Here is a 23,399-nt window from a genome sequence, read left to right as displayed (position 1 = left end):
AAAGTGTTTCATACTCACCCTTGTTTTCTATTAAAAACAAAAACTGTTGGAACAATCTGACAAGAATGTCAGATATGCAATGAGGCCTTGGGGACACCAAGTGAGAAGCATCGGTCATGTAAATGACCACCCCAAAACTAGATTAATTTTGTAGAAAGTTTAAGGACATTGGGCTTTGAGACATTTTGCCACTGCTAGATGCAAGTTGCCCTTTTAGATACCTAACTCAGTGGAGCTTTTAAGGATATAATTAAGACAGCTTTTTCACTATTAGTCTTAAATCCAAACTAGAACTGGGCCAGGGAAGAATATGACAGTAGTTCCATTCCTATATCAAATATTATTCATAACTGAATTCTTAGAAAAAAAAAAAAGGGGGGGGCTACTGCAACTTAATTCCTATTTTGATAATTATTTTGAGTTTCAGACAGATTCCTGATTTGAAGAACAGTTGTTAAGAAATGCAATACCTGCTTCTGTTAGGAGATGTTGCTGCTGCAACCACACAGATTGGCAGAAACTGTAAAGCTGGTCTCTAGATCTACAAACAGAAGGGATGGACCAGCCTCATACAAAGAATTTGGGTTTATTATCTTGGGGAGGGAGGAAGAACAACAACCTTAGCTTTAGCATCTCATGCAAAATTAAAAGGCTTTTCAGAAGTCCACAGAATTCTTTTATCCATTTTTTGCTGACACTGTTGAAGAACAATAGCAGATCACAATGCATCACTTTCCTTGGTAATGTATTCTGAGTTGTTTTATCACACTAGTCCGAGTGGTCTAGAATTCTGCTTTTAATTTCAGCTGTTTCTTTACTTCCTAGTACATGGTGATTTATATCGAAGCAGCTAAGAGCATAAAGCAAAACACAGTGTAAAATCGTAATCATAGGCTAACTTTAACAATGTGAGACTAAACTGCTTCTGAAAAATCCCATATGTCACTGTAGGTTGTCTATATGACTATGTGCATACATGGAATATTCATACAGGATATATATGTACAGTAAATGTGTGAAACACATGTGATGTTAAGCATTTGGTTCTGGTTAAGACCAATGGAAAATGAGGTTTCTGAATTCCACATGAGAGATTCTTGTAGTGTCCAGTCATAGATACCTATTTCACGGGGAAAATGTAGCCTTTCCTTCAGTGCTCTCAAAGTGTGGTTCCATAGGTGTGTTCAGAAAACAAGACTTCAAAAACCTTTGGCTGTTTTTAAATTTACTTCCTCTTCAATCCACAATACTTGTTTTGATTCAGAACACTTTAATGGGAACTGTTTCTTTTTTCGCAGTAAGCTGATAAACTGTTATTACTATGGAGCAAAACCTTTTCAACACACAATATTCCTAGTGGGTCATTAACTTTATGTTGAAATAAAAGAATTTTCTCCCTTCTCCTCCTGACAGTTATTCCTGATTTATCTGTATTAAACCAAACATCTACTCTCTTTATTACTGCTAAAACCAAAGGAAGACAGACTATTCCCGACAAGTTTATACTACAGAATGTATGGTTAAAGTAAGTAAGATTTGCACAAATATGTTATCCTCTTCCAAAGTGTTAGTATGTTAACCTTTGATTCTATGCTACTATTTGTTCTTTTTCCTTTGAAATTAATGGGGGAGCACTTCAAACTTATAGACTTTTTGAAATAAAATATTAGGCCTGTAGGCCATGGACTGGTGAGATATTAAACATACTTTTTCACTTCCTTCTACATTACTTACAAAATGAGGAGAAATCACACAGCTGACCACACTGCAGCTACTTAATGCTGCTGTAAATAGATCATAATAAGCATGTGGTATACGTGATTATCTGTGCTGATTAATGAAAGGGTGTGGATTGTTCAGCATCAGTGAAAGGAGAGGAACAAGAAAAAAAAACCCTTCCTGATTGCAACTGCAAATGATAGCAATTTTTCCTTCCTGCATTAATGAATGTAATTCATGTAATGCATATTACTTCATTCAACAGCAAAATTCTCACGTTCAGTTCACAGACATGAAGTATTTTAATTAAGAATATCAATGAATAATGACAATCCACTTCCAGAAAAAGCAAAGAAAGACACTTCTTTGGCCATGTAGAAGGAGCTGTGATGCAAATATAGTTTATCAGTGTAATAAATTAACTTTCATAAAACTCTTTACCAAAAGAATATCCTTTAAAGCATGTTTTGCTTTCCCCTTCTAACCTTCCTTTGCATTCATTATTTGACTGCAAACCTTAATTTTACAGTTTCTAGTGATCAAATCACTTAATCCTCTATAAACATCACAAATTAAAAGAGCTTTCAGCATCTGAACTCCAACACAACATACACAAAACTAAAATAATTCATTGTCTAGAGACCATAACAAATTTTAATGTGCATTTACAGAGTAAACAGAGGGCTGAAAGGGGTCAAACCAGTGGAAGTGAAGGTATGTATTACAAAATCCACACAGTAGTGAATTACAAACTAAAAAGTGATGGGTTTGCAAAAAAAGGAAATAAAGATGTCTATTGGTGGCACGACATATAGATAATATTAAAAACTGGCTTGCATGAGGACCAAAGTATGTCTACTCTGAAGTTATATCACACAGACTGTAAGCAATTTACAGAATTTAAGTTAGTTTTGCATATACAGGAGTTGCAAAATTAGAGAAAACACACTGAAATATAGAACACACACACAAAAAAAAGATGTATATATATAAACCTCCACGCAATAATCAGGGGTTGGCCTAAGTCAGTAATTGCCACCATTGAACAAGAAACAAACAAAAAAAAAAGACAGGAAAAAACCCACAGGGGAAAAAAAAATTTTAAAAAAAATCCCAAACAACTCAAAAGAAAAATCTCCTAATTTGTTTTCCAGAAACAATGTCCTCTAGTCTGCTTAGCTACTTTGTAGAATTTATTTTCTCCTCCCTAATCATCATGCAAAAAAGAAAAAAGAAAAAAAGACTTTTTGATAAAGTTTGTGGGGTGTTTTTTTGGGGTCGACGTTAAATCACTATGTTTTGTTCCATTATTTGGCCTCTGTTTGCTTCCAGGCTGGAACGGTTCTTTCAGCGTAGGAAACCGTATGTCATCCATGGTTAATTTTATAATACTGATGACTTGCAGGCCAACCCCTGAGAAGTCAAGGATGAGGCTTCTCCTTGCCGAAAGAAAAGGAAACTAGGTCTTGCTGTTACAAAACGTTTGATTACATCACACCAGTTCTCTTCAAATAAAAGATCAGTGATACGCCAAAGAAAATAAGATATATCAGGAAAACATGTGGTATCCTCTTCTTTTTATAATATTTATTTATTTATTTATGTATTTATTTATTTATTTATTTATTTTATTAGTATTTTTGTTTGTACTTCCTGAAGAAGGTGCTCCTTGTGTAGAGATTTAGAGTACATTGGGTGCAGAGTGGTGGTTGGAGGTTAGGGTCAACTTTGCTGTCCGCTCCGTGGATTTTACAGGCGATTTGCTCTTTGCTTTAAGAAGAGAAAGTGATATTGGAAAAAGTCAGCACTTTTAGATTAAAGCAAAGCACCCTTCACAAAGCCACAAACAAGAAGCAGGACAGAAAGTCCATGGCTTGTAGCTATCCTCGCACCTGCGGAAGAAGTTATAAGATATTCGCTCATCTTGCAGATTTCCAATGCTCCTTATAAGGCTGTTTTAAACACATACATTTATATATTTAATTAGCTCGCCAGGTTGGCTCTGGTGCCCATGAATGTCTTGGCATGCACTGCAAATAACAACACATACAAAGTATTTCAGTCCCAGGAGGTTTTTTTGTTTTTCTTTGCTTTTGTTTCTTGTCTGTCTTTTTAAACAATGTTATCCACTGAAACCATATACCAAGAGGAACAAACTCAAACACCTTCCACCTCAGGATGTTCTTTACAAAATAATTTCCAGTATCACAGTACTGACTGATAACAAAAAAGACATCTAGTGGCTAAAGAGTGCTTTCTTGTAAAACAGAGGAGATAGATACTGGCAAATGGCTGTGCTATTTAACAAGGGGGAAAACAGAAGGCTAAAGGGTTTGTAGTATTTATTTTTGAGAAATTGTATTTTCCCAGATTTTTTTTTTTTAAAAAAGCCATGAAAACGTTACATATCATTTTTTCTAAAAACATGACTTTATATATTAAGTACGTTATCAGAATAAAAAAAAAAATCAGAACTAGAATAATTAAACTGAAATATTTGCACACCAAAGACATGAGTATTTAGATGTCTTACATACCAAATCTTAGTGCTTGATAACTCCCTATATCATAAAGAATTACATTCAGAATTTGAAACATATTACTAGAGGTCAAAACCATAAATTTGATTTGGTTACACTATAAATAAAAGTTCTAATTATAATGGGTTAATGCATGATTAATAGATTTTATAGCTGTGTTGTACACTTGAAAAGGATGAATGTTATTGAAGGTTACAGGCATCAATTCTATAACAAAATAACAATGTTGCATAATAATGCTGGACTTCTAATAACCGCTTATTTTAAAAAATCTCTTAATCATTTATAAACTAATTTTGTAAAGAATTTAATACTAAACTGAATGCTGGATTCCACTGCAGACCCAAAAAGCACATTTATCTTCTTATCAAGAATATACACAATGGAAGCAAAAAGAACTCAAGGCATATGCTCATTTTTTTAAGTTTTCAGATGTTTATCAGTTAAACATTTCTCCATATCTTCTAACTATGTTTATAAGTGTAGCAAGAAGTATTTCTGTTCCTGTCTTTAGCAGTTTTTTCCCTTCAAAAACAGGGATTAAACTAAATCCCTGATCTCTGAACACTGCTTCCTTCTGTAAAGGCATGGTGTAAGACATTGCATACATAGTAGTTGCCATAAAAGACTCTTTGACCTCTGTTACATACACAAGAGCTTCTAAGTTACAGTGATATTTCAGTTATCCACATGTGAATTATCCATGTGTGTTAATACAATGAATATTTTAAATGGAAACCTATCTCAAAGCCATTATTAAGATTTTCAACTCTGAGCTTACTTCCTACTGAATTTAGACAGGAGTGGGAAGCCTACTTCTCTCTTGCCCATCTGATAATGCTAGCCTACCTGTACTATACTACAATATAGTAAAGCAAGACACTTCTTCTGTGTTAGTAACAAGCAAACACATGGGCAAATCTGCTGTAACTTCTTCTTGTGAGTCATTCATACAGGTAGTATTCACAGGCTTGCGTCCAAGGGTCGGATTCAGTTTCTGGTTTTGGTTTTATTGCAGCATAGCTTTATTCTCTTTTATATAAGGTGCAAAATTTGTCACTTAGATTTTTATAAAGACTTTTCTTTCTCTAACTAGGTTAGCAGAACTTACTCAGAACTTTGTTAGTGTTAAGATCATTTAATGATATATTGAATTATTTTCACTTGATTTATTACATTTTTTTAAAAAAATTTTTGATTGAACTAGAGAAATACACTGCTCAAGACAATTCTAAAGAGGTCTTTGCAGATACATTTCCTCTGCACAAAATATGTAGAAAGCAAATAAAGATAAATACTCAGAAGAGTCTCATGGATATTTTTCAAAAGGGCTTTTTTAGTGTTTTAAATAATATAAATTAAAATATAAAATGGCATATAATGCCATTTCTGTGTTTAATGGCATTATAATTTGAGAATCTGAAAGCTGTAATGTGTGGAAAAGAAACAATATGATACAAAAGAGGTTAAAGAGGTTTGACTTAAGCTATTTCACAGTAGGAAAATCCACCATTATATTTGCAGGAAAAGCATTCTTTGATTTCTGTTTTGTTTTGCTTCTTTTCAATGACAATCTGTAGATCCCCAAATTAGGGCTCATTTATTGCATACACATGAAAGCTTTTTATTTATAATGTTCTGTCTGTATAAATCACAACCTTCCTCCAATTCATGTCACATGTTCTACACACATGTTCTGTAAACAAGTATGTTTATCTTGCAGGGGATTTAGGTTAGAGTACGTGCAGTATGTACAAGCTAAAGCAATACTGAACACATGAAAAAAATTTGGGAGAAATACAACTAAAACAATTTCAGCTTCTAGGTGAACAGAGGCTGTTAGGATTGTTGAAAATCACTGTCATAAACAGTGTCCTCTGCATAGTTTCAGTAACTGATTAGTATATCCTAATGTCATGTCAAGTCTCTATTTACTGGTTTGATAGTTTCCAAAATGCTGTCTAACCCAAACTGATGCATTTTCAGTAATGTATCACCCCAAATAAAATTAATTTGTGACATATATGACTGTTAGATGTACTCTCATCTTTTCAGTGATTCTTGATGAAACACAATTAGAGTCTAAATATACTCAGGTTTCTTTTTTCTTTTTTTTTTTTTTTTGAGATGTGTAAAAGAACTATATTTGTTCTTCCATGAACCAAAGTATTTCTTTATATTTTGGAAGGGTGAAAGCTGCAAATGTAAAATAATAACACAGCAAAACTGAAAGCAGCCTTTTAAGATTTTTTTCCTTTTTCTATTATTTCATATTTTCACATATGCTATTATTTTGGTTTCCATCCTGACAAAGGATAAGTGACCAAAACCAGTCAGAAATTTCCATTTTGACTGCAAATCTAAAAGTCATAGGGTGTTTAAATCAGAAATTTAGTTTAGACTTAAGTCAGAGGCAAAACATAGATCCAAATCCAAATGTATCCAAATTCAGAATTTTCATACAGATGTGGTTTTGGTATACAATTCTGTCCAGGACTTAAATAGTATCACTGGAACTGCAAGCAAGGTAATATAAGTAAAAATATCGATCTATCTGTGGACATGCTAAATCTATTACTCATTTCCCCACCATTTCTAACATCATCTTCTAATCAGAATAATGAGAACTAAGACAAATTTCACTGCAGGTCAAGAACACTGGGCAAAGCTGGACTACAGTTACGTTACCCTCAAAGACAGCAACCTGGAAGAACTGTAGTTTATACGCATATATTTTTTCTATATTATTAGTTAAACTCCCACTTCATGTGTAGTCAGGGATTCTCACATTTTGACCTATCAGCCACTGGAATCCAGTTAAGTTCTTCCTGCAAGATGCAAATGCCCTTGTGTTGTCTTTGTTTCCTGCCACTGACATACTTCCAAAGGGCAACTGTCTATGAAATAATTAGCCTTCTCCTGTAAACAAATGATGTATTGCCAAAGGCATGTGATCATGAGATAAGTTTCATGAGATAAATTTCAATAGCATGAGAGAGTAGTCCATGCCATTAAACTCTTTGAAACTGTGATTTATTCAAATATTTGTTTTCCTCAAATGCTAGGAACCAGAGAGAAAACATAAATAATTCCAAAATTAGCATTTAAAATAATAATCTCTGTCACAAATGCTGAACCATATTTCATGTCTCATAGTTATGGACCAAATAGCTAAACATAATTTCTGTTTTTTTAGTTAGATTTATTTAAGATTATCTAAGTATAAAATAAACCCAGAAGAAGTTATAAATTCTTAATATACCCTAACTGATCAAAAAACTAGTTACTCATGCCTGAATGACTATAATCTCTTGCTTTCACTAAGATATTGATCAGAAAAGCTGTCTGTAAAACTACATGGGGTTTTGGAGTGCAAGCAGAGAAAAGCAAATGCTGCTTTCATAATTTTGCCCATTTATTTTTCACAACTGGACAAAACACTGATTTGTAAACTAAGCTGCTGCCTCAGGACCTACAGTTTTAGCATATTCTATATGTAAGAGTAATTTACGTGGTTAACCACCTTGGGTGTCAAGTAGTTTGCATCTGAAAAAGCTGAAGTTTAGCAAGTCTGGCATTCCTTCTGGTTGCTAAATTTTGTCAGGTCTCTGGGATGTAATAGCCTTCTGCTCTCTGACCCGCAATACCTGACAGAGACTCTGAAGACTGGATTCTTACAGCTATGATTATAATGAGTAGTTTATCACCATAAACTGTGAATTCAACAGCACTGCTTTAATATTTTACTAAACATATAAGCTTAGTGAGGGTATCCTTGGCTTTCCTTTAATTAGTAAACCACTGATCACAAAGAAGGACTAATGCCTGAGTAGAGTCCTGATTTTGTGCTGACCAGTACAAGAGAAATACAGCCAGTCATACAGAAGTCCATCCTAGTTTCTCTGTATGTATTACATGATGCCAAAATATTCCTGTATATATATGGGGGATATATGATCATCTTGTGCTCAATATGAGTTAATTTTTTTGTACTACTGGTTTCTGAAATCACAGAGGTGTTGAAAACGTTGAAGTTTTATTTGAATATGTTAAATATAAATATGGATATGTTTCAAATAAAAGGATTCTTCCTCTCTGGACTACCAATTGCTATAATTTTTACTCCTCTTAACTGCAGAAATCACATTTACCTATAGCTCTCCTATAAGATCTCCTTTGCCCTCCTTAGAGGAATTACTTCTCGTGTGTGTTTTAAGGTTCAATCAGCTGTGTTCGATTTTGGGGAACTGAATGACAAAAGACAAGCAGTTAAGCATCATATTCAAGCCTCCTAATGTAGAAACTTTTGCTTAGGCTTCAAGTCCATCTTCCTTCATGGGATGCACAGTAGCCAGCCTAAAATACTGTGAATTGCTCATCACTGTCTGGGGGAAAACATACAACACAGGGTAAAAGAATTCATCTTACACATCAGGAGAAAAATTCTGAAGTTCAGAATGTCTAGGGTTTTTCACATTTTGGAAGAAAACTACTGCTTCCAAATTGGTGGAAATTTAGAGCATGCAATGTGCTGAACTTCTCTGAAGTTTGCTTAGACTTTGCATCCAATGTGTAGCTCTCCCAGATTGTGTTCCTCTTCTGCCAGTGATGCTCAGAAGATTAGGTGAGGAAGAGGGATGGAATCCTAGATGGGTTATTCCTAGCTTTCACTAAGTAAGGCACCCAGGTGAACGGTGGTGTTCAGTCCTGTCCTGGGGCAAAAAAAAGCAACAACTTTCCAACCCTGAGTAGAGGAGAGAATTCTGCCAGGGATTTGAGCCACAATAACTCCTGGAGCTCTTTCTGGGCTAAGGGAGGTTACAGCCTTTAATTTGCTACCAGCTACACCTAAAGCCATGTTCTAATGAAAACTTGAGATGGAAATACTTGGAGAGAAAAAATCTGAGGAGATTTCAAATATGAAGCAGCATGTTGTAAAATAATACTTGGCTTCAGACAGTGGTCCCAAACAAGCCATAGTAAATCTATAAAAGGAAAATAGCTAGCAGAATGTGAAGAAAGTAAGCAGGGTGGGACTTTGAATGACTTCTGCAATTCCACAATGCCAACATGGACAGAAGTAGAATTACAGGTACACTGGTGTGAAAAAAACACAGGATTTCACATTCAGGCCACTTTCTACATCATCCCTTACATCAACCCATACCTGGGGAAACATTTAAATTTGTTCTTTCTCTGTAACATATTTGAGAGTCATGATTTTAATTCTTCAAACAGTGCTTTTGCTCATGTCTCATTCTTGAATCCCTTGACTAGAATTGGGCTTCCTAATTGGGCCATCAGGCACTATGAAGAAACTAAAATGATCTCTTATGTCATTCTCAAATATGAAAATGAGATCATCAAAATTATCTGACACTGTCATCCTTTTACCTTAAACATGCAGGAGGGAGGGGTGAGATCTAAACATAAAAGTGAAAGGGGAAGTCCATCAACATTTATAAATTTTCATCATGTTCCAATGAAAATAGCCAAAAATCACTACTGAGTTTAAACAGTTTTTCAGGAAGTTAGTCCACCTCTAGTGTAATTTTTGCTCTCTCCTATGTCCTTTATCCTGTAATTCACAACTTTCTCATCAGTGCTTTTCCTTCTGTTTTCATATGTAGCTTTGTTTAAATTGTGTTAACAAGTAGTTCAGGATGAAATAAAGTTTTACATACTAGCATGATTAGGGCATCCTGATACAGTTTTACATTGGTTTCATTCATTTCTGTAGCAGTGATTCTAAGTTTTTTTTAAATGCTTATGTTTCTTGGACACTTATTTAGGCTATTTTGGTCTGAAAGTGAGTCTAGCTATCTGAACAGACCATCCCATCAAGAATTCAGCTTCTGAAATTTTAATTTCCCTAGCATTTTCATAGGATAATCTCATAAACAATTTTAGTATAGTAAAGTAGCATTAAGTTAGATACCCATTTGGTGAAATTAAGTGTAGATGAATCCTCTCTGCAGGTGATACGTGGGGTAGACCATATCAGAGTCAAAATGATTTTTGAACCTAAGGCACACAGCTTTCGGCTTTAGATATACCCAGAAACGTATTCCTCTTCTAGCAGCTTAAAACTTTTTTTTTTTTTTTTTTTGTGCTCAGCTACCTGAAATTTCTTGTGTTCAGCCAAGGATATAGTGTGTTCTTGATAGCTCTGAATTGTTGAGTGGTTTTACAACTATGACTGCTTCCATCACTATATATTTATTATATTGTGGAAGCTTTTTTGTCTTGATACTCAAACTTCCCTGGCTGACTTTCTTTTCTTAGGAGAATGACATTTTTGCCTACCTGGGGCTCTCAGTCACTAATGTCCTGATATCAGCCATTTGTAGCAGATAGCCTAATTCTCCTCCTCCCTTTGGCTGGTATTTGAGCCTGCAAAGTTTTTTTGTTTGAGGGATTGTTTTTTTATTTCTTTACATTGAGCATCTCTTCACATGTATAAGTAATGCATTGACTTCAGCTGTTTCTCTGTCAGTGAGAGAGTACTTTTTGGGGAAAGGGTTTCTAAGAGAGGTGCTTGCAAATAGTCTGTGAAACACCAGTATTAGCTATTTAAATAAAACTAGTGTAAGAAGCAGCCCAATACTCAGTGCCCATTGCAACAGTTAAAAGCTGAGGGCAGAGGGAAAGCTCAGGCAAATGCAGGCCTTAAACTGGTTAATTAATATTGTTTGAAAACCGCTGGCAGTAGGCTTTATGACTGCTCTTATCAGCACTGGGCACCTTTGTCTCTCCTCCTGTCCATGAAATCTATGGATATATAATGTCTTGGACTTCTTTTAATGTGTGACAGAAAAATATATAAACTGGTGCATTTCTGTTTATCTGTGTGAAATGTCTGATTCCAAAACAAATGCATTTTTTTGTGACTGTCCTGTGCATACAGTTATGGCCCATCCTGAATAAAAACAGGAACTTAGGCTGTTAACAAGAATTCTTCTTGAATTGACTCTTTCTTAGTAACCGTTTTCTGCTGTTGTAGCTAAACATGGCTCCAGCACATATTGTTCAGCATTTCTGTAGTATACATAAATGTGTGTATATTTGATATATGCCACATTCTAATTAAACTAACAGAGCCATTTCAGAAAGATACAATAAAGTTGCAACAAGAGTTTTATTTGAAGAAAAATAGAATTGAACTCATCTTTTCCCTCCTGTGCTTTTTGCTTCCTGTTCATCCTTTCATCTATCAGAAAAAAATCTTAAGTGGGATGATACTTAATATTTCTCTATCATCTTCAACAGCACTGTCATACCAAGAAAAATACATACCAAGAGGGTTATTATAACATAGACAGAAAGAAAATTATTCTTTGTAAATATTTCAGCATGAGATATTCAATCCCTTTTCTTGCTGTTCACACCTGACACTGCTTAGGCTTATGTTTGACATAGAGTCAACCTGATCTTCTATTTATATCATTTATATAAGAGCTATTTTCATGGAAATCATCAAAGGTCCCATTTATCTGTACCCATCCAACTGGATGAGATTGTTTTCTTCAGTCTGATTCCTAGATGGTGTTTTGAGGCAGGGACCATTCTGATCCTTTGTTTGCCTGGTGGATAATGCAGTTGTTATAGAGATTAGAACAATGCCTCTGACTAACAGAACATACCTCTGTCTAAGGGCTATGACTCATAAGCTCTTAACGGTTTTAGCTGGAGAAGTTTAAGATTATAGTGCCTCCAACACTCTACCTCCCCCTCTTACGGAAATTAAACTCCCAATAGTAGGAGTGATACAACCAAACCCCATGCCATCTCTTCATCTGTCTCAATTAACAACCCAATGTTTTAGTTTATCAGCTGTCACAGAGGCTTAATAAAATGCTCAACACTGTGAACTGGGAGAGCTAAGGAGCAGGCACCTATTTCCTTCTGCCATCAAAGTTTTGGGCAATAACTTCTGATTGTGGCAAGACAGAGATGTGGGGTGGCAACATTTTAAACTGTAAGAGCTAAATTAGAGTTCACAAGCCAAAGCCTTCACCCTTCCTAATACTGTCATACAAATAAAAAAAAAAATTACAATGTTATTGCCCCTACAACCACAGCGTACTAATTCAAAAACAGTGGACTGTGAGAATGAAGCATGGAATAAATATTTGTGCTGAATCCTGTATTAATTCTCTCTACTTCACATTCCATATTGTTGAATTTCTCTACTTTTATTTCAGATTGTTTTATCTTACTTGTTACAGTTCTGAAATGTGGGATCAATCATAATCATGACATTTCATTTGTTGTTAGTCAAAGACTCTTCGGGTATAAGATGGTCACTGATCAGGACATATTGTATGCATGTGAATAATTCATCAGAGTACAACACAGGTAATTGATGTGTTTGTTGTTTGGCAGACTTTCAGACAGGCACAATGCTATGTAGACATATTCTCAGTGTTGTACTAAAAGGCTTTGCACCACCTGAAAGTTTAGCCCTCTGTGAGACCTACTGCTAGTTCTTGCCTTCATAATTGATTTATTATTGCTTCTTGACAAAATATCCTGCCCTCTTTACTCATTTTTGGTTGCACAGAATGAAGTGGAGATGGATACACCATGTTCTGTAGTCATGCAACCTTATAGTCACTATAGTCCTGTGGCTGTGATTTGGCCGCCAAAAGCCTCAGTCAGCATCACAAGCAACAACAGCATCTGAGGGAATAACAGCAGTAGAAACAGGACTGGCAGTAGAAGTAGCATCCAGATTTGCTATCTGTATTTTTGTTGCTGTTAATGAACACAAAGATCGTATGTATGGGAATGCTGGCTGTGGCAGTTAACTTTCACATTTTTATTCTTCTCATCACATTAGGCAGCTTTGTTCCAAAACAGTAGCATTTATCAGTAGGTGGGGGAACAATCTTCAGTGAGGTGGATCAGACTGTAATACCTACACTCAGACAGGATAGCGAGTTGCACTGCCAAAAAGCGTGACGGCAACTTCCTTACAATAAGGTAAAATTAAGGGTTTGGGGCAGAGTCTCCTCTTCACAAGGCCAAAGGAAAGATCATCAGCTACTCTTCAAATGATACTTGGCTTTGTCGTCAGCAAAGCAGGGTTAATTGATTATTACTGTAGCTGTGAAGAAGGTTATGTGTTTGGAATATCTTTGAAGCTATTGTAAATGAATGACATTCTTTTGGCTTCAGCAAAGTTGTATCCATTCCAACCAGCACATAATTCTACCCATTCGATTTTAATTTTAAGTAATGCAAAGGATTTTCATAATGAAATAGGGCACCACAGGTGGGAAGCTTCCTGCTTCTTATCTGAAACAAGTGAAAATGTCCTCTGCTTTGGTCTATATGTGTCAAGTAACAAATGGGTTGTTTTCTGAAGCAAGGAAATCCCATCAGTTATTTCAAAAGCAGGCTCTGTCACATATGCTGCAAACTCTGATGACCTAGTGCAAGTGGCCTTATTGTATGACAATGAAAAGCAATTTGAGTGAGCTGACAAACAACTCATAAACAACTTTTTCTCCCCCTGCTTTTCTTTTCTTATTTTCTTTTCTTCTCTTCTTTATTAACTATGTGTTTCACCCGCAATCTTTCCAGTGGTTAATTACCAAAGAAAGTTATACCAGGCATGTAGAACAGAATGTGATTCTGCTAATCGGAGACTGCCTGTGGGGTCCCCTATCAGATCTTTATATATCTGTTTTGTTCTAAAGGTGAGGTGAGTCTGAAAGATTCATTTTTAAATAGCTAAAAGAAAGCAAGAAATGTGCTTAAGTGCATCCATAGCAATGGCAGATGGCAGCAAAATATACTGGCAAGGTTACTAAAAGAATAGGTATGATCTCAGTATACATGCATATAGATATAAACAATGTAGATGGAGAAAGAGCAAAATGAATTTTGTAAATTTTGTGTATTTAGTCCCTGCTGTGTCTGTCCTTATTGTTACTGGATTGGCTTCATAGGAGGCAAATACACAGTGCATCATCCAAAGACAGTTTTATATGGTTTTGTGCATATAACCTGTACAGTATATGAAAAAGCAACTGCTCAAGAGTAGTCCAGGTTATGTTTGAATAATAAAAATGGAAATCTGCCATGGAGTCCCCTTTCCTGTAGTAGGCTGTTTCTAATCTGCCATTACCTTCTTTTCTCAAAGACCTGCTCAAACCCCTGCTCTTGATTAGCTAAGGTTATTTAGTATTTCCTTCCAAACACCATCACTTTAACAGGAATATGAGTTACAGTGGACATAGCATATGTTTAAGGATAGAATCCACGATTATCTCAACAAATCTGAAAAGACTATGATCTTCTTTTATGATTCAGTATTAGTGTTTAACCATGGACATAACTAAAGATGAAGATAATATATCATTTCAGAGAGGATATGTTTAAAACTAAGCACACCAAGTATTCAGTCTGGCATGGACACGTGGGATTGAACAATTGCAAAAACTTGCATATCAACAAAAATTAAGACATATTAGTTGGTGAGTGTTTTCTCTTAGTTCCTGAACCTGTGTTTCTGTAAGAGGAATTGAAAGGTGACAGTGTGTAGTATCAAGTGATTGGCAATGGCAGTGAGGGATGGTTACAAAATATAGATAGCATTTTGCTTGTGGCGGGAGTTAGAACTGCATTATCCACCGACAACCATTTGTTTATTACTGGGTGCAGTTAGACTAAGCACTAGGAACAGGAGTTTGGTTCCATCTGTCAGTAAGTATGCACATATAAGAAATGAAGATGTGGGTTTTTTGAAAGAAACACAAGGCAGTAGTGAGTTCATTCTTCGCTGGAAATCCTGGCCTAAAAAACAAGAACGTTAGCTGCTGTTAAGACTTTGCTTTTTCAGTGAAGTTATTTGGAGCAGATTAGAACTTCGCAGAAGATGCTTACAGTTTGAAGGTCAACAACTAACTGGCTAATAGGACTACATCAATTAACACAATTAGAATTTAGTCTATTATTTCAGAGAAGTTGAAGTGGAGGGGCTTAATTTCAGGAAGAGAGAACCAAAATTTAAATTTCAAGTAAATACAGAGATTGTAGTGTATACAGTTGTAAAATGGGATAGTCCTTGCATCATCTTTTTACAAGAATTTCTGTGAATGGCTGAATAAGGCTCAGAACAAGAACAAAACTCTCATTTAGCTTTTGTTTTAATGTAATCCTAAAGAAATAGAGACTTGACTTCTCGCTGTGCAACAGTCACAGTAAAAGTTGGTGCCTTCTTATGGGTACTCGCAGTTTATAGAACAGCAGCTGCGAAAGAGTCTTTCTCTTAGTGAAGAAAGCGGTAATGGTGGCTGTCACCTTGGTGGAGACTAGAGCAGACTTTTTGTCCTTACACTTTAAGAGGAGATGTAACATAAAAGAAAAACAAACAAACAAACAAACAAAAACAAACAAAAAAAACCAACCACAACCAAAACCAAGCAGAGAAGTTGGTTTATGTCCCAGAAGATTCCAAAATGGACAAAAATAATGTGCTTACAATAGGTTAATATTAAAAGATTCCTGGATTCTGTAGGTAAAAATGGAGGCTGGAAGGAATATCATCAATTTATCAGTATCAACATACTGAAGAAATAGGCTTTCATCCTCTTCTTTTGCATTCACTCCTAATAATCATCTTCTCAGTGTGATTTATGATGCCAAGGATCCTGGTCGTTCTGTCTTAGGTAAAGACCACCTTCTTCTTTGTGCTCCTATTCAAGTCACTTGCTGCAGCCATCATCACAGGAACAGTTTTGGTATGTCATTAGGTTAACAGCTGAATTTGTTTATGAACAAACAAAAAGTTGCTAGAAAAGTGCAGAGTATGTATGTAAGCAGTCATAAAATGGACCTAACATCACGTCTTCATTTGTAGCTATTCTCTCTTGAGTTCTTTAAGCCTGATCTTCTTGAGTCTGAAAAGCAACTAATGGCTTTGAGTACTTTGGCAGTACAGGAAGACTTCGGGGGATACAGACATTCTCAGCACATCAATTTCTGCAGCCCTTTGTGATGCTATAAATTTTGAGTGACTTGAATGCAGGTAGCAGAGTTTGTCTAGATTTATATCCATGAAACAGTAAGGTTTGGTGCAGCCTGCAGATTATTTTGTTTCCTTTTACCTGAATTCATTGCAGCTTTTGGACCTCAGTTAATTACATTGCTTAGAGCTACAAGGTTCTGTGATAACTCTGTACTTTTACCTTTGGACTAAGATATGTTGTTATGAATTATGTAGAAAAAAATGTCTGTCACTCCACCTACATAGGACATTTTCTGGATATATGCAGATTAGCCTGTCAAATTACTCAGATTCCTGTTAAGATGGGATGGTTTACTTCATTGCTACAGCCCATGAATATGAAATGAAAGGGTCAAGCTGTGTTAGCTTTGACTTTTGCTTTCCTGACTTTTTTGACTTTGAGGCAGACATTTAGTGCTTCTCAGTATATTATCTGAAGACTGTCTGTGGGAGATGTTATCTTTAGCTATTTCTTCCTATATTGAATCTCCATTATGCTAACAAAAACATATATTTTTTACACTCATATAGCATTTTCAGAGAAGCACAAAATGCTGAATGGACCTCATATCACTTTGTCAGCCCTGGCTATATAGCTCCCTCATAGTTATCAGATATATTCTCACTTTTGAGGAAAGGGGGAGAATGGCAGAAATATATGCCCAGTTGGGAAATACTGATATTCTAAAATTGAAGTGACTATAAACTGCTTTTCTAGAGCTACCTATTAAATATGTATTGTTAAGAAATAAATTAAATTCTTCAGTGCGCTTCAGGATTGAAGGAGTTAAGTGGAGTGTTATCTACCTTTCAGAAATAAATTTTGGGGACAAAATATTCATATACTCAGAATCGATCTTTCTTATGTTAGTAGCTGAGTTCTTGAGAAACAGCTGAACAATTCTGCAGTGTCATGTTTCTTTCTGCTGTAAACATATTTTGCAATAAAAAATAATTTAAGAAAAAGTCATCTGTCAGCATGGCAGTAAAATATATTGTTTGCCAGTAACTATGCACTGGATCTCTAATGTTGGAGAATATCTGATACAATTCCCTATGGTTAATAGCACTTCCCTCTTCAAAGAGTATTGCTGAAGTCAATGTATTACTCAACATGAACAAACACATCAGAGTCACCCCCTATGTCTTTCAAATACACACATGTGGCTAATAATGATAAATTTGTATTCAACCATGTTTCTGTATTCTAGGTTGGATGGATATGTTGATTACATAATATAATCACACAGCAGTCTTATGCATGCATGTATAGTTAGTGTGATGTTGAAGAAGGGAAAAGTTTCTCATCTGACAGTATAAGGAGATTGTGCTGATTTGATTTCATAAAAAGAAAGACTATTACTGTCTATGACACCTCCTTTCTCCTTTTCTGAGGTCTCACAACTGATGTCTCTCCTTCCTTAGCTGAAGTTGCTCCTCAAAGTTACATAGAGCTAAAAACCCCCACTGCCTCATGCTCACATGGGTATTTCTATTGGTGTAGAGTGAGTGTAAAATGGAGTGAAAACCCAAATCACACTGTAGTGGGAAAATCAGAGCCAGATTTTCTCAAGTAAAGGAAAGTAAATCTTGGTTCTCAAGAGTTAAACTGATGTTCATCAAAAATATCACCAGTAATTACTGTGTAGCAAGTGACCGTTAAATTGAAATTAAGACTAATATGGATTCTTGGTACAGTCTTTGTTTCTTCAGTAAATGAGTTTCACCTCTGATGAATACAGCATTAATCTGTGCTTCATCATAAAACAAATGAATTAATAAACTAAATTATATCTTAGTCTGTTTAATTTTTAAATTATTTATGATTACAATTGTCTGTACTTGATCTGCAGTAATCTTTGCTCAAGGAAAAAAATAAAGGTTAAGTTTTTCTGTGGGTTTTTTTTACAAGGACCTTTTAATGTAATAACCTACTATCAAATAACAAATATTCAGTAATCAGGCAAGATTTTGATTGGACTAAAGACATAAACAATATTATAGATTCAATTCTATATCCAAGGTGATTTAGTGGATTAGCTGTTGTGTGCACACTTTGGCCGCAATGCAGTGTAGTCTGTAGCTACGTATTTCATCAACTTGTGACTATTTTAATTAATATTACATAGAACTGAAGCCAGAATTTTCACTTTATGGACAAGTCTGCTATTTTGAAATGTATGAGTCCAATGGAAAAGAAGCAATATATACAACTGTCTGAAAGGAAAGTCGTGGTGGAATGATGATTTTAAATCAGTTGAAATATTTATTTTCTTCTAATAGTTTAAACATTTTTTGGAAGAGCTAAAAAATGAGTGTGACTGCATTTCTGCATTTCAGGGAAAGAGAACTGAATAAAATAATTTTTTAAAAAATGTGTACAAAGGTAAAATGGTGGTAGTATGTGCATCATCTTAGCTAATAGCAATAAGAAATGTAATATGAACAATCACAATCTGTATTGAAATGTATTTTCCTTATCAAAATGTTTTTCTAATAGTATGCCTGTAAGCTGAAAGTGATCTCACAGTAAGCGTGCTATGAAATTTGTTGTATTGCCAGTTTTGGTTTGATGGTGCGTCATTTGCTAGCAGAAAAATGATGCATCAGAACAAACTAAGTGAGCTTCCATTATATATTTTAAGATAGGGTGTCATCTCCTGCCTTACATTGGGCCCTCAGTGCAGACAGAAGTAACCCAGAAACTCTTAGACTTGCACAGTTTGCTTTCCAGAGGATTTTTGATCATTTACAACATCTCAAATTTTTAACCCTATTGCCATCATACAGTGGTCAACAGCTGTACCTCCTGTATATTCATGTACCTTTGCATAGCTGTGGATTTTACTCTATCGATGTAGAAAATGCAGACTTACATTGCTTATAGGTTATTTATACAGTGCTGTACAAAATCACTCAAACAAAAAGTGTAGTATGTTAATTTTGACATGACACACAATTGAGGCATTGCCATTTTAATGCTTGATTCAAAAACAATGGTCAAGCAGCTGAAGATGGCAAACCCACATTATCTGACAAACTCATGGTCTTTCTAAAGCCTACACAATGGAGAAACAATCTGGTGTATCTAAGGTCTGCTTAGATTTAGAAGTCAAGTTCCTTATGAAAATAGGATTGATACTAAAAGTAGATTAATTTCACCAGATGTTAAGAGATATACAAGTTAGGTGACTCGTGTAAATAAGGAAGAAACATTTCTGGATGGGTGTTTTATTTAATTTATCATGCACAGCCATCTTAAAATGAGATGAGTCATTCGCTGATATGCCCCTCTCTCCACACACACTACAGGGAAAGCTAAGCTTTGATTAGAGACCTAACCTTAGGTTGATAAAACCAGTAGAGATAAAATCCATGTATACAAATTTAAGACTTTTTGCTTCTTCTGCCCAGAAACTTATTCTTCAGCTTTTAGGAAGTAAGGAGATAGCAGGAGGAATAGAGCCAAAAAGAAGGAGGAATAAATGAGCACCACACTCTTCCTAGTCAGAATTCATGGTTACCTTGTTGAGTTAGCCTCCTTTTACATGCTGGTAAGCAATCAAATGAAAGCTCAAAATGCTTTACCATACCTGATTGTGGACTTTGTTTGGGGATTTTGGCTGCTGCTTCAGGGCTGGAGGTGGCACGCACACGCTGATTGGCAGAGTTATGGATGCTACTTGGAACAGCTGCTGAGATGTTTTTGCGAGGTTTCATGTCTTGCAACCACATTGGAGATGCCTCAAAGGCTTGCATTCGCCGAGAATGGCTGTTAGCATTGACTTTAAGAAATGCCTGGGCCTTGTATTCCTGAAGGTCTCCATAGTTGGCATCGGTCACCCTGCACTCATACAAGCCTTCATCCTTTTTCCTCACTTTTGAAATCTGCAGCTTGTGGGAGATGTCATTCCCTTGTACTTTCACTGTCTGCAAATTTTCCAGGAAAAAAAAAAAACAAAACAAAAACAACACAACAAAACAAACAAACAAACATGTTGTCAGGTATTATTCTTTCTCTGGGAAGACTCTACCGATGTAGAGCCTACCCAGAGAAGTCAAGTGCCAAATTAATCATCGGTGTGACTGTGCTTACTGCAGGGAAGTTGCATCAAGGATGGGTATGATTATTTGTGTCTATGAGGATGTCTGACATCTTCTTTCAGAAACTGTTTAGACGGCTTCCTTTGAAATGCTAATTGGCGTCAGACAAACAACCCAAACTTCCCTGCTCATTCAAAATAATTGCTTAAGATCATGAACATTCTTAATGAGCTTTCTTACATAAACCTAGTATCTGTACACTTCATTGGTTAAACATGTCCTGTTAGTTGGCTTTCTGGAATGATTCAGTTTTTGAACTAGTGCATTAAAAATTTTGTTGATGTTTGCCAACAGTTAAACTTCTTCAATAACAATTTGCTAGATTAGCTTCCAGTCTTCACTACATTGCAACTGCATATTTGTCTCTTTCAGGTGTGTCCAAAACTTTGGTATTTTTTGTTTATTAACCATAATAAGACATCTTGTGTCATGTAGTTCCTTTTGTTTCATTTACACAAGTGTGTGCTTATTAGATGTCATATATCATTTCTGTCACACATATTCAGGTAGCACATAGTCAAGATTGTTTTTAAAATTGTTATCTAAAACAAGGTTCCTGATTTATTTCTAATTTCTTTTAATATCTGAGGGTAACATAACATATTTTTGTCTCACAGAATTAAAACACATGTGAGTAAATTATGTATCCAGAAATGTGTGATAGGTATTAAGATGCATTAGGAGAGGTAAAACAGATTATTTTCTGTATGTTCATCAATTTAGAGAATTGATATTTAATTAGTTAGCTGTTACTCTCTATCTGGATTAATAGCTGTAGCCCTACAGGAAGCCCGTTAAAAAAGCATTCAGTGGGACAGGAAACTTTAGCTCTGAAGAACTCCTGAACCCCGTTTACTTCCATCATTGTATAAACATGGCAGCAGATGTTGCTTCGTGTCATACCAATGATAGGCAATGAGGAAACATCAGGGTGCTGAATATATGGTAGATCACAAAAGCAGAGAACTGCTAGATTAAAGCTAGGCACATGTTATTGGTGATTACACAACACCTGATAGCTTGGCACGCTGCAGTCACCAGTGTTGGCAAAGCACCTATTCTATCTGCTTGATAAATTGAAGAGCAATACTTGTGAATACATTATTGCTTTAAAGTGCTGGATGGACATTACAGTCTGTTGTGTTGTATCCAGCTCTGAATTGATGCTTGGCAAACAGAGTTGAAAGTATGGATCGCATACTTTCAGGCATAACATATGCAATATTAATTACACAGAAAGTGCTGGATAGTTATTTAAACCATATTCAATAATAATATATCTCTACTGGAGTGCTCATATTCAGCAAAAGGATTAAAGAAGTTTCATATGAAAGGAAAGAGGATCCATAGGTCCTGTTATGCTTTCATTTGCTCCCATAAAATACCTGCAAAGTTAACAGTGTTGCATAGCACTAATGAAGTACAGAATTTGTTTTGAGTTTTGCATTTCAAATTTAGAAATTGTTGCTGTCAGATGTATGCATGTTTTCAATTTATGCCTCATCATGATTTAAAATCAATAGAAGTGGTGTATAGAAGCTCAGTTTAAAAACACATTTAGTATATTTTACCACTTCTTTAAAGAATTTACTAAATGTACTTAAAAGTTTTCTCTCCTCTTCATGAAGATACTTTCCAGTAGGACTAATGGAGATTCTCTGTGTGCCTTCAAGAAAGAAAAAAAAAAGGCTACATTTGCAACAAGTGTATTTAGAACGTCAATGTAATGTTGACTTTTTTTTTTTAAAATTGCAAATATAAAATGTTTTATGTAAGTTTATAAAAACACTGTATAAATAGCCCATCATGAATTATTATCATACGTAATGAGAGAAAGAGATTTTTTTTACTTGAAAGATGGGACAAGCTTTATAGTCTACACTGTATAACAGATCTTATGGATTATTACAGGGATTTTGAATGAGCCAGTATTGATAAGGAATAAATTGGCTGCTAGTCACCATGTCTAGTGGAATAATATCCAAAGACCGCATGTGGGCCTCAACTGTAAGACAGTCTACAAATGTAACTGAAGATATGGTCCATGACACAAATCCCTTTTAGTGTGTGGTGAGGATTATCATAGGAAATGTAAGTATAGCTAAAATATGTATCATTTTGAATAAAATGTATCTGAATTTCATTTATAAATGCCCTTCAGCTATACCTAGCTGCACTTTAACGTGATGTAATGACTAGGTTAGTTAGATGGAGGCACCAAAGTGCACCAGAGTAACAGGGGTAACAGAGATGATCCAGCTCTATCTGTTGCTGTTTTAAGCTTTGCTGGTACTTAGAGCCTTGGCTGCAGCTGAACGGCACTTCCAAAGGGACTGTGCCTCAAAAATGGGAAACTCCTCTGGGCTCATAAAGAATACTCATGCTCCAGTATCTGCTAAGTATCTGTGTCTTTCCACTGCAGTGAGCACCACACCATGATCCCACCACCTTATGTTTCTTGGGACACTGAAGGACAAGGGTCTGAACGCAGGATATGGGTCTGCCAAGGAAAGCACCCTTTCCCTGGACAAGGGCTGGAGCAATGTTGCTCATAATTGTGTTGAGATGACATTCAGGTTTTATCTCCAAACTGCAGATTGGTAACTCTGGTTTCCCCGCTTTCCTAAGAAAGCGTCTCAGTGGCCAAGAGTGGAGATTACTCCCCACTGGGAGGTCTTGTCCAAAGACTTGCTAGGCTTCTTTTCTGCCAGCAGGTAAGAACCTGGGAAAACACCCATTTAACCAGGTGCACACCCCATTGAAGGAAAGTACAGCTTCACGGCCAAATTTCAGCCTTAATACCAGCTTTGGAACGCTACGGCAGACTCGGCAGTTGCCCAGGGTAGATGAACACAAGCGGTACACGGATGGGTGCAGGCCGTCTGCTTCACGGGTTGGAAGCAGAGCCCGCCGAAGCCCTGCTGCCCGGGCCTCGCTCCCCGATGCCTGCACGCCCAGGGGTCCCCGGGGCAGTCGGCTGCGTGGGGGGAACAACCCCGCCGAACCGCGCTGGGGACCCC

At 36.0% G+C, this 23,399-nt stretch overlaps 1 protein-coding gene across 3 annotated transcripts in view; it reads right to left on the bottom strand.

Moving 5' to 3' along the window:
• Positions 1 to 1,997: 1,997 nt before the first annotated feature.
• VSTM2A (V-set and transmembrane domain containing 2A) overlaps positions 1,998 to 23,399 on the bottom strand; it is a 22,350-nt gene continuing 948 nt past the window's right edge. The window contains exons 2-3 of one of the 3 annotated variants that reach the window (XM_026842305.1): positions 19,869 to 20,205; positions 1,998 to 3,611 (exon numbers count right to left, since the gene is read on the bottom strand). In XM_026842305.1, coding sequence (XP_026698106.1) covers positions 3,535 to 3,611; positions 19,869 to 20,205 — 414 coding nt within the window. In that variant the 3' untranslated portion in view covers positions 1,998 to 3,534. The other 2 variants (XM_026842304.1, XM_026842306.1) reach the window with 2 other exon arrangements.

This window comes from Athene cunicularia (assembly GCF_003259725.1).
Source record: "Athene cunicularia isolate RWA chromosome 2 unlocalized genomic scaffold, athCun1 chr2_part1, whole genome shotgun sequence".
NCBI lineage: Eukaryota > Metazoa > Chordata > Aves > Strigiformes > Strigidae > Athene > Athene cunicularia.
The sequence above is the reverse complement of the archived record's forward strand: the minus strand, read 5'-3'. Positions and strand labels throughout refer to the sequence as shown.